The 19,554-nt window shown below is 38.8% G+C and overlaps 1 protein-coding gene across 10 annotated transcripts in view; it reads right to left on the minus strand.

Moving 5' to 3' along the window:
* Positions 1-19,554, minus strand: part of RAPGEF6 (Rap guanine nucleotide exchange factor 6) — a 209,997-nt gene that overhangs the window by 11,730 nt on the left and 178,713 nt on the right. For all 10 annotated transcript variants that reach the window (XM_072990163.2, XM_078385740.1, XM_072990166.2 and 7 more), the window contains 6 exons: positions 15,746-15,966; positions 13,941-14,132; positions 11,413-11,547; positions 10,532-10,645; positions 4,690-4,912; positions 1,774-2,285 (listed from right to left, as the gene is read on the minus strand). In XM_072990163.2, coding sequence (XP_072846264.2) covers positions 1,774-2,285; positions 4,690-4,912; positions 10,532-10,645; positions 11,413-11,547; positions 13,941-14,132; positions 15,746-15,966 — 1,397 coding nt within the window. The remainder of the gene's footprint in view (positions 1-1,773; positions 2,286-4,689; positions 4,913-10,531; positions 10,646-11,412; positions 11,548-13,940; positions 14,133-15,745; positions 15,967-19,554) is intronic.

A 19,554-nucleotide genomic window follows, 5' to 3' on the forward strand; every position in this document is an offset into this window, starting at 1 on the left:
ACCATTACTCCCCTTCAGAGCTTCTAAACTTTTTAAAAGCAATTAGCTAAGGGCTTCCCAAACATCTCTGTACAAAGTTCCCATATATTAATGAACTTTCTTCTCCCATATCCATGTATTTCACACATTGTCAGGGGAACTGTATTTGCATGTAAGACAATCCACCGTGGTAAATGAACTAACCCCTGGGCTATTTTCACTGAACAGTGGCATAGGGGTAAGAGGCAAAGAACTTTGTAGGGCCGCTGTGGCTGCATTGAAGGGCTTACAGAGGCAGGTATATATCTAGAAGCAGAAAGCAACATGCATTGAAAAGGTAAGCAGAAAAGAGGGGGCATCTGAAACCATATATGCATCTCCTTTCTTTCTGTTTTAAAAACCGACCATTGTTGCCTTATTATCGTCACAGGAAGATAGTACAGAAGTTTACTGAATGTTAACTTCTTTGATTTGTCTTTCTACAGACTCAGGGGAATTCATTCACCTAGCTGACTTCCTTCAGTACATCAGCTTACAGACAAGACCTGAACCTTCTAGGTGAGCAATCTACAACATCTGTCATCCCTAGCTAGCATGGTAAATGATGCTTGGTGGAGGTGAAGGGAGGGTCTGAAGGGTCCTGGGTTGAAGGAAAACAGACATACATCATCATAAAAGGGCTGGCCTCTGTGGGGACGGCATCCTGCTAAGCTTCCACTGAAGGGAACCAGGCATGACAGAGGAGTGGGGAGAGATCCTTAGAGCTGTATTTTTAAAATCCCAATCTTGCTAATTTATTCTGATCTATTTTATTTTTGATGTTTGAAGGGGGGGGGTACAGATGTCCCCAAACCCTCCCCTTCCATTCTACTAATTGTACTTGTAAGAAATGAATGGGACAAAGGAGTATAGTCATTGCATTTGAGAACCTGGGGCCATAGCAAGCCAAACTGTATCCATATGCAGAATGAGAAGGATTGGACTCAATTTTAGTATTTCTTGTGCTGTGAAAAAAGACAATGAAAAGCATCCCCAGTACTGTGGCTCCTCTCATAACATCTATGTTAGATAAAATCTTTTATCACTTTCTTATCAACATTTGTGTTCAATACAGGAATCACCACAATACAGACCTTCCCTTGACAGAGAAGGCTGTAGACCACTGTGATGACATTTTTAGCAACTTCAGTAATGTGATTTAGTACTGGGGAAAGGGGATCATGTCTGCCTGTTGTTGGCAATTAATATTTCCCAGGATATGCAGCCCCTAAATGACATTCAGGCTGATGGTAATACAGAGCAACACCTGTAGGCTATTTCCTTCCTGTCCTGGAGGCAAGAGGAGGGGGCAAGCAGTGCCGAATTGCACTAGAGAGGATCTCTCAGACACCTGGATTCACTCACAGACGCTTTTGCCCCAACCTGGTGACAGTCAGTATAATGTGTATGAGTGCTTAAGAAACAAGAACCCAAATCCTTATTAGAAACAGACCTGCAAGAAATCCCTCTCAGAAAGTAAAGACAGTCACAAAGAAATTCCCTCTGCTTGTTCCATAAGCATAGTTTCCTCCCAGTGAGGCAATAAAAAGCATGTAGTTCTATTACTTTAAATCCTGTCCCTGCTCCCAAGAGACTGGAAATGTGACGACTCATTCTGATTGAAAACAGGCCTACAAGCTAGATTTTTAACATGCAATTCAGGCATCCAGATCTGCTGGTGCCACTTCTCAACAACTTACTAACATAATACATTGCATCTGCAAGATGCTTCCAAGGCTTTTTGATTTGGCTTACCTATGAGGCCTCGTTCTGTACTCGAAGTCACAGTTTTGTACGTTGTGTCACTGCCTGTTTTGGAGTCCAAAACCTCAGCTGATTCTGCTGTTAAGCTGTCGAGTCCTCTTCGTTTTATTGTCCCATAGTTGGCTTCCTGGGTATCTGACTGAGAACTCGACGAAGCCCAGCTTTGCCGGGCCTGGTCAAACTCCACACCAGTTTTTATTTGCCTGCTGCTGTTTGAGTGGCCATGAGACTGCAACTGGGTCTCTTCGGGGCAGCAGCTGGATGGTTCCACTTCAGCTATGGCCCTATCTAGGTGAGTGTGACGATAAGAAGTCAAGAGGTCCCAGCTCTTCTGGTTCTGGATATTTTGGAAGTTATCATGAGAGCTACTTGAGCAAGAGGTCCAGCTTCCACGACCGCTATCTGCCGTTTCTATAGTGATGTGCTCATGGGAAATTTCCTCCGTACTCATGGAAGATGGGACGGGCAACCCTCGGATCACTGGAGGCCTAGACAGCAGCCAACTGAAATGGAAGAATACACAAATAGAAAGAAAACCTAAGCACCAATGAAGGGAACACTCAAGCACTTCAATGCAGACAACATCCAGTGTTACAGGAATATGGTAAAACGTTTACTCTCCTTTAACAAGCCTTTTACGCTCCAGAAAGTAACAAAGTTTGAAGAATAATTTTAAAACAAGACAATGCCCCAAATCCTGTTACTTAAGTCACATCATCATCATCATCATCATCTTAGAACTGTAGAGCTAAAAGCTACAATCTGTGGATCATCAAGTCCAGCCCCTGACAAAGAGGAACTGTAGGGAACTAAACTCTTAATCTCTGGCTCCACATTCAGATGCCTAAACCATTGAGCTATCCAGCAGTTCCTAGAGTAGGCCCACTGAATCAATGATGATTTAGGGAGTCAGCTCCTCCATGTCATTAATTCAAATGGATGTGTTCTAAATGTGACTTACAATGCTAATGTAAGTTGAAATTAAAGTAGGCCCATTTGAATCAGTGGCACCTAGCAACGAATCAGTTCACCAGATCCCCTACTCATGCAATTTACTATGCTAAACAACAAGATTTTGGCCATTATGTTTGCAGTTCAGCATAAATGACAATGCAGCTACAATCTATGGTGCAGCTGTTGCTTGTGCAGCTTGGGTCTTCACTGGAGCTTTACTTATGATTTTGTCCTTTACCTGTTACCACATCTGTTTTTTATTGCAGAGAGTGATTTTCTGAGAGCCAAGTCTTCCGAAGTTTTACCAACTGTGGTGCAAGATTTCTACATATCTCAGTATTCTCTAAGAAAAAGACCAATCCTCCCTAGCGAATTAACACATTTGTATGCTACAACTGTATCTACCTGCAAAGAATACTTGCTTACTTATTAATGAATTTAGTATTTGATATCTCCAACCTTCATGAACACTTGTATTTCAGACATGCCTCAGGGCCAAGCTGTTAGTAACAGATCGATACCACTGAAAAGGAGGCACAATATATGCCCATGGGAGCAACAGAGGACGTCAGCAGGAAAGAGCTAATCCCCAGCCATGCTGGAGAACCTCATGGGAATGACATACATATATCTATGCAGCTGTTAATAATTACCCCCTACAACAGAAAGAAAGAAAGAAAAGCCAGGAGTAACTGCAATGAAACATTTAATGTCATGTGTACTTTTGGCCTTTAACTGCAAAGAACTTGGGCAAATGAACATGCCAGCCAGTTCTGAACCTGGAGCAGTAAACTAAGAAACACAGTGAAAGGAATCACAAGTCCAGAGGCTCTCCTAGATGGAAGCAATCCCATTTTTAAAAAATCAGTATAAGCCTTTAAAGTCTATGGTCTGAAGGGATGCCATGTAGCAACCCTGCTGGAATCCTGCAAGATGAGGTCCAGTGCATACAATGTTGGGAGAGGCACTGGGGGAAACCCTGTACATTGCTGTGAGTTCTGGGGAAGAAAAGGGGACCGTCTACCCCTCTGGACATTTAGAGGTTGTGTTAGTGCACTCAGAGGGCTGCAGCATAGATAATATTGTCTGGCAAGAGGTAACAGATGCATCACAAACAGAAACAAACTGCAATTAAATTTTTGTGTGATCCTCAGTTCCTTCTGCCCATTGTTTGCTAGCTGTGTGTTTGCCTGAGAAAAGCTGGGAGGAAATTTTTGCCAAAAGTTGAACTTTTAGTTGGATTGGGCTACAAAGGAATGAACATGTTACAAACGAGCTGACAACAGTGCCTATGCAGGCATCTCTTAATTATTCAGTCCATCAGTGTAAAAGTTTAAAGACAGGGTGCTGTTGAGCTCCACACTGCAGCATAACATTAACAGCAGGTGCCCAGGACTTTGTTCGAAAAGTCAAGGCCAGTAAAAGTGCTTCAGGCCTTGGAGACTTTAACAATAATCAGCACTGCCCAGCCTTCTGCTATGAGCAGCCATCCTCTCTTAGAAGCAAGGCAACTAGATTTTTGACAACATGCCACAGGCATAAGCCTGGAAGCAAATTTCCTACTTGCTTATCCCAACCATTACAAGGCTGTCATGAACTACCGTGCTCATGCTGTACATTGGCGAGCCTTTTCAAGTTTGCCAGGATAATATCTTTGAACATTCAAAAACCTAGTGCTGCACCAGAGGCAGTTTATTTAAATTTCACTGCTTTCATGCATTTTGTTGCATGTGGATTAAGGTAGCAATTTAAGGGGAAAACTGACATGAGGGAGAAGAATCACAGCCTGTTTAAAATTCTAAATTGGAGATTCCCTGAGCAGAGAGGCATGCCTTGCTTCTTTTTCAAAGAAGGCTAATGCTACCTGGAAGTGTGATTACACCTTAGGCAGAAAATGGCTTGAATGGAAAATCTTCTCATTACTCTTTCGCATGTCAATCAATCATCTCTTACCCAGGGCAAGGCTGACTGTATTCAGAGGACGGTTGAAGGTGCTCTTTCCTTTCTGTTGCTGAATCCACCACCACTGCTGCCGGAGGCAAACACCTCTCATCCTGAAGGGCTGCAGACATAGAGTCGGCAGAACAGTTGCTCACAATGCTGGATCGGGAAGAGATCTCACTGTGGCTTGAATCGGAGAAATTTTCAGATTTGGCGGATGGTATCAGGGCATACCCTAAAACAGAGCAGGAAAAGAAAGCAGTTCTTTAAAAGGAGGAAAGAGAAACTCTTAAGGACTTAAAAATACAAAACAAAACACAAGGTTTTGAGAAACCAGTGCTGCACCTCCTGGTAGTTTTTCACCAAACATTTTATGCTATGAAACCTTTTTGTTCAAAAGAAAAGAGTAAAGCATGATTGCAGAAAGCAAAAGATGCTTCTTTAATGCCACTGGAAACTTGCTAGAGAGAGAAAATTCACACTCCTTTTATATTTCTCCAATACAAGACAATGAAAAGATACAGAAAGGATTTCTGAGTGCAACAGAGAGGAGAGCTTCAAAAGCTAGACAGCAGTAGAGGAACCCACCATCCAAAGGAGACTTAAGAATCACCAAAACCAAAACCAAAGTATCCTAACACTTTAAGACTAACAAATGTATTTGAGCCTGAACTTTGATGGTTTTTAATCAGAGTCAACGGGCAGAATATTTGGGCCACGGGTGTATATGCACCGTGTACATGAGGGTGGGGATAGGAATGGCACCAAACATGGGAATGACCACAGCATATTAATGCCTGGTAATGAACTTCCAAGAAGACAACGCCATTATTATCCCACATAGGAAGCATCCCAAGTGTTAATAACACTAACATCTTGGCAACAAGATGACAAGTGATTCATTTACCATGTGTTAAAAGAATTCAGCAACAATGTATACAAAATCAACAGAATTCTTTCATCAGAACTCAACAGGATTTATGTAAGCTTTGTATACCCTAGAAGTCTTTTTCTAAAATGAACCATTCACACATTGTTGTTGAACATTTTTGGCCTCTTTCTCCCATGTGTGGAGCTTCTGGGGCACTGAATCCTGCTTTGGCAGGTGCTGGATTCAGTGACCCAAAGAGGCCCTTCTGTTCTTTGATTCTGCAAACTCCTTATCATGCCGGAAGTCTTCGTCTATATTGTGGAGAATTCTTGCAAAATTATTCTTGATGAGACAGGTTGTTTCAACACCTTGAGATAGCCTGTTGAGAAACTGCTGGCCCCATGTGATTTTTCAGCTCCAGCACAAGAATAAGACATGAAGCACTGTTTTGTGGGGGAGTGTTTTTTTTTTTTGTTTTTTTTTTGAGGAATGCACAATTTTCACAAAATGTCTGTGTCTTTTCAGAACTAAGCAAGTGAAACTATGCAGAGAAAGAGTGGGAGAGAGCAATTAAAGGCGGGCAGGCTGATTCATCATGCAGAAAAAGAATAAGCCATCTAGTTCTAATTTTCAAATTTTTTAAAATCTATGCAACAAGGCAGCAGCTGTTGTCATTTTGCATAGCTGCACAATTTGAACAAAGATAATTTTTACAAATGCAAGAGTGCTTGCTGATACTAGGAGAAAGTATCTTACCCCCCTTGTATATTACTTTATTTTATTTTATGATGTTTCTATTTGTTTATGATTATTTACATTTCACTTGTTACACACTACCCAGAATATTATGTTGTACTATTGGTGCGGTATATAAACAAAACAAAACAAAACAAAACAATAAAGGCAGGGACAAGATCCTGCTACAAACTTGGCAGCAGCCAGACTGGTGGCTGGTGTGAGCAAATTTGATCACCTCGCCCCACTTCTGGCTAGTCCCCACATGTCTTTCCCCAAGGTCCTTTTCCCAACCCACCAGATCCTCTCAGGCCAGCCTCCTCTGTGTAGCCAACTTGAGAGAGGCCCCAAAGCCATCTACTAGAGGTAGGGCCTTCTCTGCGGTGACACTGAGGTTATGGAATTAGCTCCCAGAGGAGCTATGCCTGGCCCTCTCCATGTACTCATTTAGGAAGCAGATGAAAACATTACTTTTCAGGGAGGTCTTTCACTTTGACCCTGTTTGCCTCGCCTCCTGGTCCGCTTTATTATGAAAATCTGTTTTGGTGCCACTAGTTTTTATGTTATGTTATTTAGTGTTATTGTTTCTTGAGTTTGGTTTTAACTGCTTGTAAACTGCCAAGAATAGCATTTTGCCACTAATGGTTTTTTTAAAAAAAGAAATCAAAATAATAAATAATAAATGTCGGCTGTATCCCTATATCCACCCTGACTGCACCACTACAGGTCCTAAAACTGTCACCTGCAATGTCAGGGCTCATTCACTTGTTCTTTTTATTGGTGCTGAAACAGACTAGCATGGCTACCTCTCTAGAAGCCTCAAACTATATCACCATTTTCAAAACAAAGTAGAATACAAATGAGGAGGGAAGCGCTCATACTAAAGCCAAATCCACAGTTGTTGTTGTGAAGAAGAAGAAATACAATATCCCTACCACCATGTTTCTTCACTGGCTGAAATGCAATAGGGTAACTTATGCCACGAAAGGTGGATGATGTCATCAGCAATGGATGTTTTGGGAAAATTAAACATTTCTAATTCTCCCCGAAGGCCCTGAGGTTCCCATTGGGACTGGACAAGGCTTCTTTAATTTCCAGAAATTGCCACCACAGGTAAAATCATCCTCCTGCTGATGAGTTTTTAGTAATTAAAGACATTCAGCTCCTGTCCCATGGCCCTTGATAAGTCTCCTGGCAATAAAAGTAATTCCACAGGAGCCTAGGAAGCATCAGAAGGGGAATCAGAAGTGATTTAGTTCTTAAAAATTGCCATGACTGGTGATGTCATCAGCCTCATGTAGCAAAGCTGCATAAAAACAATTTCAGACATGGCAAATAAAAGACAAATATCTACACATGCACATAGATTTAACAAAAATGTTATGTTCATTGCAGATATGATAAAAATGCAAAACCTGTGGGTTTGCATCCACTTATGAGTAATTACGCATTCAGCAGAATCAAGTGGTTGAGCTTTTCCTGGCTGAGTGCCACTTCAAAAGAGGAGGTATGCCTCTATCAAAGGAGCAGTACTCAAAATTGTCCCTGAAGAAATTAAGAAAACATGATTTTTGAATCAGTTGCAACCGTTCTAGCTTTAATATCTTTTTATGACTTAATTTTACATGTCACTAAGTCAATTCCAACTTCCTGCCAACACTTTCCAGGGTCTTCTTGTGGAGGCACCCTGGGACTGCAGCTTGCCCAAAGGTACAGTGGAGAAGCAACATCCCCACTAAGATGTCTGTAAATCTCGATTACACTGACTGTTGATGATGGCCACATTTGCTTGAAACAAATGGCCTATAGTATATGAAAGCTTATGCAAAATAAATTTGATAGATTTTAAGGTACCAACAATACTTAAAAGAACACAATGACTGTCTCTCTGGAAAATCCAGCATAATGCAGAGTATTGACTCATCTGGGATCAGCACTGCGGCCATACATACGTCCCATTCAGTCCTTTTTTCAACTTTTTGCAATTTATATTTTTGAGGCAAAGAAAAAAAGTTAAGGTTATCCAAGCTCCAGAAGTAATTATACAACTGGAAGGTAAAACATTTGAATCATAGTGCTATTTTGATTAGGGGAAACTAACAGATTTAAAGTAGACAAATACATTTCACATTGTTATTTTAAATTCACCTTCTTGCAAGCTTAATATCAGTGTTAGCATTATCTACACAGAAACTAACTCTATGCATGTACTAAACAAAGAAGCTACTTACAGGAAACGAAACTGAACTGTTTGATTAAATGAAACATCAAACTGGGTTATCGTGTGTTTTTTTTAAGTAAAATTTTTTGGCAGTCCCATGATCTAAAGTGGGCAGTCTTGGTGGTCCAGTGACCCAATTTCATTCTGGCCAACAGTTCAGGATCACCATCACCCAAACTGGGACCTGCTACAGAAAATCTGTGGCTTCCCAGTTGCTTGCCTGGCTTTGTGCCAGCTATTTCCTGTTTATTTGTAGTTATTTTGCACACAGGGAAGGAAGCCATGTCCTAGGAAATAAATACGTACTCCTATGAAAGACTTCCTTGTTCACTAAAAACATTAAAGGCCCAGAACTATTGTATAGAAAAAGGAAAGCAGAGAAGTAAGTACAACATTGCCATTGGAAATGACGGAAAGCAGTTGGGTAGATAAGCTGCAGAGATTACACCACTGACTTTTAGCACCCTTAAAGATATCAATATTTGGAAGGGGGTTATGGGGCATTTCAAATCATGCTACTATATTGTCATAACTAACTTTAATAAATAATAATTATGTGCCATCAACTCAATTCTGGCTTATGATGACTTTCCAGGGTTTTCCAGGTAGAGAGTACTCAGAAACTGCTTATCACTCCCTTCTTCTGGGGGTATCCTGGGACAATGCAGCTTGCCCAAGGCCACACAAGCTGGCTCTACTCATAGGAGGCACAGGGGAGCATCAAATTCCCAATCTCTGGCTCAATGGCCAGATACTTAACTCACTGAGCTTTCTACCCAGCTCGTAACTAAAGTCTGTAAAAATAAAGAAAAAACTAAGACACAAGCTATGCATGCTTACTTGAGAGGGAGTTGCAGATATCATAATAGGACTTCATTTCAAATAGAGATTGATACAGTGAAGCTACAAAGCCTAGTATATGCAAATCTAGTGCTTGGTACTTCACATACTTTGAGACAAGACTATGTCACTTACAGCACTTTTGAATGAAAAAAACTGTCATAAAGCAGTCACCCACATCACTGCAAGCTGCATGAAATATCTTTACTACTAGACCTGTAACAGCAGTATATATCTGTTTCACCCAAGCTGCTTGCTGCTCTGAAGCTGTCTCCACTCTACTGCATGTGAAGCAGCAGCCATACTGTCACTTGTATAAGTGAATGAATCTTGTACGAAAGCATGTATGAGAAACAGTACTAGAAATCGTAATAAAATATATTTAAAAAACAATATTTTACACTAGAAACCACACTCCTATGAGTAATTTAGTTTGTCAGACCTACAAAGCAACTAGACAGTTGTGAAAAGCGGGTCATATCTCATAACAAACTGAACTGTGTGCCCATGTCTAAAAGCAAACCAGATCAATCAAACCTCACTCATCCCTAACAGGCTTGGTTGGATAGCCACCTTCTAAGAAGCATCTAGGTCAATGTAAAATTTCCTACCCCTGCTCATAGCTTCTCAGCTTTATTATTCAAAATGCCCAAACAGAATACATATAAGGAATTTGTTGTATAAGGAACTTATTATGCTGATATGACACTGCACATTGGACAGGGGAGCTGAAAAGTTGTCACAGATTTTCAAAACAAATAAATATTTATGTGCATGAATGCAAATATACAGTATAAAAACAATATTATGGCCTGATTTAAGCTGGATAGCACTTCATATAGTCTTTCTTCTCTTGTGCCTCAATGGTGGACACAACCATGTAGGAGATCTACTGTTTCCATGGCTACTAGATGAATGCAACATATCACTGTCTATGTCCTTTTGTTTCTCATTTTTCTCTTTCTCTGGCATGCATTCCGCCTTCATGTCAAAGGTGAAAGCTGGTCTTTCCCTGGAGACACTCCTTTCCCTGGATCTTCTAAAGGGGGACCCGAGTCTTTTCCTGAGCTTGTATAAAGGCTCTGTGTTCTCTCTAGCATCCTCCCTCTCTTTCTCTGTAGTACTGACTGGTCTTTCGGCTATTCTGCTAGTCATCTGCTGGATTTTCTTTTGCAAATAAGCCCCACCTATTCCATAGCTGCGTTGTCCACTGTTCTTGTTACTTGTTTCGCTTGCAAGAGATGAAGAAGAACCAGAGAGATTAATCTGACTGCAGTTATCAGATCTCTGGGGGTTACCAACTACAAAGAAAGAAACACAGAAAGTAAATGACAGTAAAATGAATGCTCTTTTTTGGTTTTTTTTTTGATCTATGTAATGTTACACTTGGATACCGAATAAAGTGAAATATAATGCACAGAAGTAAACAGTGACAAAGACATAGATGTTTAATTAGTTAGAGAAACAGTTCATTTGAGTTCAACTCCATAATGAGATGTTTACAGAAATACAAAAAAAGTCTGGTAATGCTTTTATCAAAACAAGACTGTTTTTAAAGCAGGGAGTGGATAGCCTGAAAGAAAGTCAAACAGATGGCATAAACCTAAGAAGAGACAAAGCCATCTTAATGGAGTCATAAGAAAATTAACAAAAGTTCTATGTCTATGAAATAGAAATCAGCAAGAACAACTTTTCGCAACCACCAAATATCTTTAAAAAGGGGGGCAGAGATGGTTCTTTGATTCATATAACATGAAGACAGACAAATAAGATAGGTTAAAATACACACATGCTCTAGTGGAATGGGAAGGTTTGTCCTACTGAAAAGAAAAGTTCCGTTTATTAGTTACAGAAAACAGAATGTAACCATCTCTAAAGTCCAGACTCAGACATAACATATACATTTTGTGACTGGAAAACAACGTACATTATTAAATAAATTCCCCAAACATATTTAACCATATCAGTCCTGCTCATCAGCACTTGATGTTTACTTCCCTGACACAAGAATGTACTATGGAATCTAAATTGTAAGCTACATAAAGACTAAAGTTGTGGCCATTCCTACCTTTGCGTGGAGAACCTTGAGGAGAAGCAGGAGGACTGGAATGCAATGAAGATGCCACAGAAATACTGTCTTCTGCTTGTTTTTTACTATTTGCTTCTTCAAGCAAACTCACTGATTTCTGAGGAGAACTTGCATCTATCAACACAACAGTAAAATAAAATTTACATTCTCAAATCAGTCAGGAGAATTCCTGCCAATGAATCCTGTTTTCTCAGCATAAGCGTGAATGAAATTCATTCTGGCCCATTTCACAGAGAAATATACCTTCTGTTGGCAAACTACAACTCAGAGTTATACAGGGTAAAAGAGAATTTAAAAAACATAAAATTACAGAAAAAAATTACACCATCAGTTGTAAAAATTACACCATCAGTTAAATATATATATTTCTGAAAGTCAGTTTCAAAACCAGTTTAAATACCACAGAACATAGGATAAGACACTGTTTCTATTTATGGAACACACATCAACAAATGCTGATATAAAATACAGAATCGAACTAAATCAATCATTTTCTTGTTCACACTGATTCAACAGAGGATATGAGATACATAGGCAATAAACCATATTCTCTTTTGAATACTGAGAAACTATGTTGTGAGAGGTTATATTTTTGCCATGCATTTTTACATTGCAGGCACATTATCTTTTTGACACACAGAGGTGCAGAATTCAGAACGGATGCAGAAACATTGAATGGTTGTGAGTACTCAGTATAAAGCACTCCTGGAATCTTGTGTCCCTGTGTCAAAGATTGGTAAGAAAAACACAATCTCAGGAAAAGGCAATAAAACACTCCTGCTCTCTTGTAACTTGTTCTTGAGGTGGGATGGGGGGGGGGTAGGTTTGGGGAAACTGGTCCCCTTGTTTCTCAGTGCCTCCTCCCATGAAATACACAAGACCACGATACATTTGGCAGGGCGGATCTGAGTCAAATCAAATTGATTTAAATCAGGATTAAAATTTAAAAAAAATCTGACTTTTTGATAATTTAAATTAAAACACTGGGGGGGGGGGGGTTAAAATTAAAATCATGATTTAAATCAATTTGATTTTAAAACATCATTTATTTTTGTCCACCCTGGCATTTGGTATGCCCTAGACATATCTCTGAAGAGACATGCCGGTCATCTGACCACCATTTCACTACTTCTTCTCCTTGCCTCATCATATAGCCATCTGTCTTGAACTCAAATTCAAGCCAAGAAACTACTGTATATGGAAATGTTGTTTTCACAGGAATGCCTTGAATACGGAAAAGTCAAGTTTCCTTATCCTTATCCCATAAAAAGAAACTGACTCCTCAACAGTCTAGGGACTAGAAAATCTTTCAGCATGGTGAGAAAGAATACTCAACAGAAATTCTACTGAAACAGATAAATTATGTTGCCAGAAAAATGTGAAGTAATTCTGGAAGTGTCTCTTGTCTAGCCTTGAGCAGCAGAAATAATCCTGAATAAGGTCAGATGTATTTTTACCATATTCTTACAGGCTAGAAGAAATTATGTTTGACTGTTGTGCCTGGATAACACAAGGCCACAAGGCATTTAAGACAAAGAAAACCCAAAACAACTACAGACAATGCAGTGGATAAGGGTCTTTCTCTATCTCCTAGTCAAAGTCATGATGGGTGTAACTGATATTGGTGTCAGTGGAACAGCCAAATTGCAAGGGTACTTTCTAAGTGATCTTTCCAAGACAACTGTTCCTTTCTCAAATATTTTATTAAATGAGACATTCTAAAAGTATGGTGCATGTGCAACTTCAAACACAAAGAAGGAAAAACAGAATTGCCTCAGAGCCTGCTGCATCTGTCCCACCACAGGGCCAACGGAAGAAACAAAATCAACTGTTGTTTTGATTTATATTGTTCTTTTTCTACTACCGTATCTTTATTTGTAGGTCATCTTGGGAGGATTTGTAATCATAAGTATATAGTGCTATAAATGATAAAAAGCAAGCAAATAAACAACAAATCCCCATATGCATTACAAAATTAACACTTAAGCTTCAGTAGATGAGTCACAACCAGAGTTGGCCCATTCAAGTCATTGGAACTTAAGAGATGACTCACCAAATCCCCACTGATTCAATGGGCTTACTATAGTTTTGACTCTCTACTAGATTTCAGCCAATGCTGTGGTCTTTCATAATGTAATACAATCAAATGCATTTCAATGGCTAAAATCTAAAGGAATGCCACCATAAGCCTACCAATATCAATTTCAGTAGTGAACAGGCATTAGTAAAGAAGTCAATGTTTGCATTTCCTGTTGAACAGCAAGACATGTAACTGCTACGCAACAGGCAATACAGCTTGACTTCTTAACTGGCAGCAATTCACTCCTGCGATGTATGGTGATGGACCTATGCCGGTGGGTGTAAGTAATAACATTCTCGTAGATATGTATCAGAATGGAATTAAATCTGAAAGGCTGTTAAGAGAAGCATGATGTCACTCTGAAAAACTGCTTCTCACACAGTTTACTGAACAACTTGATTTAAAAGTGAATGTTGCAGATACTCACTAAATGTGACATGGTCTTTTGCTGGTCCTTTTTTCTTAATGGGATACAAATTTACAGCCGGAACTTGAAGGACTTGACTCATTCGGTTTTGCTGATGCAAATAAGCTTTTGTGGTTTGACCACTTGATCTCAGAGGCATTGGAGACATTTCTACAGTTTTTGTACCTCGCCTGTCACTTAAATTTTTTGTCACTAAAGATAGTGGGGAGAAAAGGAACACAATTATTTGATACCCTTAATTTGTTATTTTAATAAACCTAAGAACCAGAGTAAAAAATTGAGTGACGACAGAAAGGATTGACAAGCAACAGAAAATACTAATGTATTCTTAAAGGCTAAATACTAAAAATACTAAATTGGCTCCAGCTTTAACTTGTACTTAGGCCACAGCAGGGGGCCTGGCCATACACCTGTTGGGTTGTCCAGAGAAGCAGCATTTACTATCCCTGATTCAGAATAGTCCACTGAAATCACTGGGACTTCAGATAGTCGTAACAACCTTTATTAAAAGAGATTAAAAGACATTTCAGTGGGTAAGCATGACTAAGGCTGAAACCAACTCATGGATCTAAAGCAGTCAGAGTGCGAAAGAACCCATTTTGCTTCAAAAACTCACTATCAACTTCCCACTAGGTGGCATACTTAATTCACAGTATAAACAATACTACTACACTGTTAATTATTATGAAGCTGACAAACTATGTTAAATCCAAAATCTGTTGACATGTCTAAATCCAAATGATCTTTAGAACCATTAATGGTACTAGATGCATCTCTAGTCTGACTGGCTTTATCCATTTCAGTTTTACACAGAAACAGAAAAGTTTCAGCTGTATAGGTCAGGACTCCACCATACAGTAGTACCTCGGTTTACGAAATTAATCAATCTGTCACCCAAGATGTTACGTAATGCGGTAATTAAGTAAACCGGAACGCGGACTGCCGTAGCAAAGGGGCCGCACTAGAAACCTCCAGGTGAAATGCATCCTTTTTGTACAGCGTAAAAAAAGTAAACCGAGGCATTATTTCTTACGGATTTCAGCTCATAAACCGAAAATTACGTAAAGTGAGGCGTATGTAAACCGAGGTACGCCTGTACTTCAATAGCCAGTGTATAGTTACATGTTTGCTGTTTGTAAAAGGCAATTTTCCAAAATGCTTAATGGTGTTGTGGTTTTATATCAAAGAATTTGATGAAACATGGGTAATCTTAAAAAAATATTACTTTAACAACCTTGTAGTTTTAAGAAATGAGTAAATACCACAGATTGCAGGAGATTACGCTGCTTCTAAATTGTCAAAACAAAGTACTGTATGTCATGCTAACACAGAATACTGCTCTTTTCTGCTGTTTTCTTATTTCTGCACTGAATAACTGACTTACCAATGTCATTCCAACTGCTAGTTTGTAGTGGTCTTCTTGTCCTTTCTTTATTGCCACTCATACTATGTTACTTTTATTATTCCTTAATTCTATAAAGTGCTAACTTGGCAAAAAACCCAGATCCAATACACTCTGGGAATTTTGGCAGGCTGGTGATACATGTGAAGATTAGCGATTCAAGGACAAAAGTAGCACCTTATCTCACATTTGTGCGAAGTCAACCAAATTCAAAGGACAGGATGCCAATTTATGCATCTGGTCTTTTCAGCAGCATCTATTTCTCAATGTGTATTTTCCAACTGACACTAAAAACAGCAATTTTACCAGCAATTAGATCTGAAGGAACATACATTCATCTAATTTAATGGTACAAGCTAAGTGAGCTCATTCCACTACCAACTCCAACATTTGTCTAACTTACAAGTGCTGTATGCAGGTTCACACTGAAGGGACATGATCTGGAATTTTTCTTCATCTGCTTCCACATTCAGATTGGACAAGTACTGCTTGACTTTTCTGGCCATCTGAGCATCCTCATACAATTTTTTTGCATTCAGCAGCGAACTGCGTCGTGCACGTTTTTTGTGCGCGCCTCCTTGAACGTCCAGCATGTTTGAGTTTGTGCTGCCCTGGCTCAGTGACCTGCAAGACAAGATGTTGAGACTATTCAGTTCAGCTTCACTTTTATAGAGAGTAGTCAAAACAGCAAACACTGAAGCACAGCTACTCTTCCACTGAAAGCGCATGCTGATGTGAAGTTAAAAGGAGATGAAGAGTGTTAACACTTGTGTTCCAAAGAAACTGGCAAAACTGGTATCAGAGTTAACATGTTTAGAAAGAATGATTAAGCAAAAAGTGTACAAGGATCAAAAACCAAGGAAATGCAAGTTCTTAATTACAGATGTAACTAAAGGCTTTCAAAATTCCACTCAAAAACCTACTTAAACATTGAATTTGGGACAGAAAAAGCATTTTTCTCCATTCCAAGTTTATCACTGTTAACATAATTTGATTCCAGCAGATTGGAGTAGGAGCAAATTATTACCAAACTGCCCCATTCCTTCTCTGGGCTTGAAGGAGACACAAATGAAACAAAAATTAGATTCTTCCATAGATGGAGAATTTCACTGTTTTAATATCATCCTTTGCAAACAATGCATGTATGAGAGCACCTCAGCTTCACCATTTTGAACATATTCTTGAACCAATGGGAGTGACATGATTGGAAACTACATTTCCTGCTCTATTTGTCAGAAGACTACATTGTATTCATTGATAAAATAAAGGTAAGTCCTCCAAGGGAGATTAATCCAACACTTTCCTGAGAACTGCTATAATTTACTATTCCACTTCTGAAAAAAGAGCAAGCATCCTGGCTGCAATCAAGTGGTTTGTGATCATGCACAAATTGCTGGGTATTTTTATTTTTATGGTATTATTCTATCAGTTTCTTTTTTCAGTTGCACACTGAGTTTTAAGTATGGGAGTTCAGTGGAGAAACTGCTGGCTAGAAAGCAAAAACAATGTCATCCAGATGTTTATATGGGGGCTGTGATCGGACACTGTTCAACTAGAGCACAATATTTCAAGACAGCTATAGGATCACTATCTCTCATGACAGCTTTTAGCCTGCAACAATACCTACAAACTCTGTTTCATCATACCTGTTATATCATTACCACCTTGGACACAACCAGCTTTGCTCTCGCTAGACACATGACTTAACTGTTAAGTGCAAAGAAGCTCTACAGCCCTTTAAAAGATGTACTTCCAAAGCTACCAATTTTCCTCCTATTTTATTGCAAGGTAGAAGAGAAAACTCATATTGGTCTATTTTTAACAATGCAACCAACCATAAGCACTATGTGCTGTACTCAGCATGAATGGTCAGGATTCTGATTTCTTACTGAGCTTTGCAACATATAATCAATGAAATTCTGGGCACCCTGACAAATATTCTGCAATTCAGCAAAGCAGCTGTGGCAGGGGAAAGTGAGGTGTCAGATTTACAAATTACAAATTCTTTTCTGTAATCTTGTTGCACAAATTCAAATTTGCAAAACACATTTAGGGTTCAATAAATGCCACACGCCCCATAATACCAAAGAGAAAACCTAAAAAGGAACACATATTCAAACTGGCATACCCATCTTTGGCCTTGCTGTAATTTTAAAGAGTAAAAGAGGAAGAGGAAGGCAAGAGAGAATGACTGAGTTTAAGGGAGAGTTCTAATCAGAAATTCCTATACAGTATAGGACTCAAAAAAATTGGAAAGGAGAGAAATGTTGAGTCTGTGTTACACAAGACAAAAGGGGCAGGAAGGCAAAAAAAAGAAAAGTAGCAATGGTAAATTTTCTATTAAAAAACAGACATAGTGAGGTGCAGAAGTAAATTCCAGTATGAAAAAGAACGCAAGTTGTGGACGTTGCTGATAGGCTAAAATAAAGAAACAGACCAAAAAAAGCTCTATGTCACCTTTAAGACTAACAATTTATTTCAGTGTACACTTTAGTAAATCACACTGTATCACACATAAACTATTTGGGTTAATTTATTGTTGTGTTGCTGTTGCTATATATGCTGCAATAGACTGTCTTTTGAAAGCGGACAAAGTACAGTAGTAGTTTAGATAAGAAAGCCTGGGGTTTCTCTGCTGAAAGCACCTAAAATTTTGTGCATACTTAAGACAGCATGTCTGCCAGGAATTTTACAATAATTGTACATCTAAATTTTAAGGGCAACATCCCATAACAAAAGTCACTATTTTTCAAGTTACTGAATCCCAGGCCCTAGTAGGGGACTCAATCTGTACTTTAAGGTGAAGCTTAGTGCTAGATGTTTATTCTAACATCCTCACACACTAAGATTAATCAAAGAACCAAAGCAAACACTGCTAAAGCATCAACCCAAACATATTCTTTTAAAATGTAGTCTACTAAATGTGTTATTTTATGTGGGCTCATATGGGGTTCTAATTTTAATCTGTAAACTGCCCGGTGTTCTATTAAATAGGTGGTATATTTAATAAATAAACAAACAAAAAACAAAAAACAAACAAACAAATATTGTGATGCTAATTTTTAAATGGTTGAACAATTTCATCTAGTTCTACAATATTCAAAAACAGCCAAGTGGTACATGCTCTGAAATATTTGTTTCACAACAGATGCGGAAAGATATGAAAAGGCAGAAAACATAAGAATTTCAGATGTTAAGAAGCAAAAAATATTTCCAAAGAAGGTACACGCTGAATAAAATACACTTAAAAGAACAATAGATTTACATAAACACAAATTCACAAGATTACAATGACCCATCATTAATTTGCTGACATCACAGCTCAAAGTGTTGCACAGATTTAACATGGGAAAGTTCGTAACCATAAACATTCAGAAGCTGCATAATGGAAACAGAAGTTATATAACTGATAGCATTCAAGTTTACAAAGCCATCCACTTGCAGCTTTGCTCTAAGATACATTAAAGTTATTTTTAACATACTGTACTGTCAACTGAAAACTTTCAGGTGTCTTTTCATTGGAACAATATTAGCACATGACTTCAGCTTTCTGTATTAAGAGTTTAAATGTGAGTGTCAGAAGATGACAACTGATTTCTGTTCTTTACGGTCTTCTAGTCTGGGCAACCTCAAGCAAATGTCTATTCACTGCCTAACCCATTCTGTCTTTTAACAGGAATTCCAAATCTTGTCTTTTCCAAAAATCAAAATTGATTTTGGATATCAAATTGGCTATTCCTACTAGAGTATAAGACCTAAGAGAAAGAATCTCAAATTGTCTTCTCTGCCAATCCCTACCACACTAATCTAATCTCGCTTTGACCTTACAACTACTGTTGTAAGATCAAAGCTAGTTGTTTCCTCTCTTCATTATTACACATGGCAATGAAGAACGCTCTCAAGATGACATGGATGTATTACATATACCAGAAAGCCATGCAACACACACACTTTGATTCCATGATATGGTCTGAGCATAAGAGCTTCAATATGCACTGCTGGAATTGCTTGGAATAGCCTCCTATTCATTTAAATACAAGGCACCATTCAATGTGTGATTCTGTGTGTGAAAAGAATAGTTTCTTTGATTAAAATGACTATGGGCTCTCATAAATGAAGTCCTTATTTCAGAATGCATGCAGAACATTGGGTTTGGGCAACAATCACAAACATAGTTTGGCATATCTGTATGAACATGGTTGCTGAAACTTT

Source organism: Pogona vitticeps, chromosome 2 (assembly GCF_051106095.1).
Source record: "Pogona vitticeps strain Pit_001003342236 chromosome 2, PviZW2.1, whole genome shotgun sequence".
Lineage (NCBI taxonomy): Eukaryota > Metazoa > Chordata > Lepidosauria > Squamata > Agamidae > Pogona > Pogona vitticeps.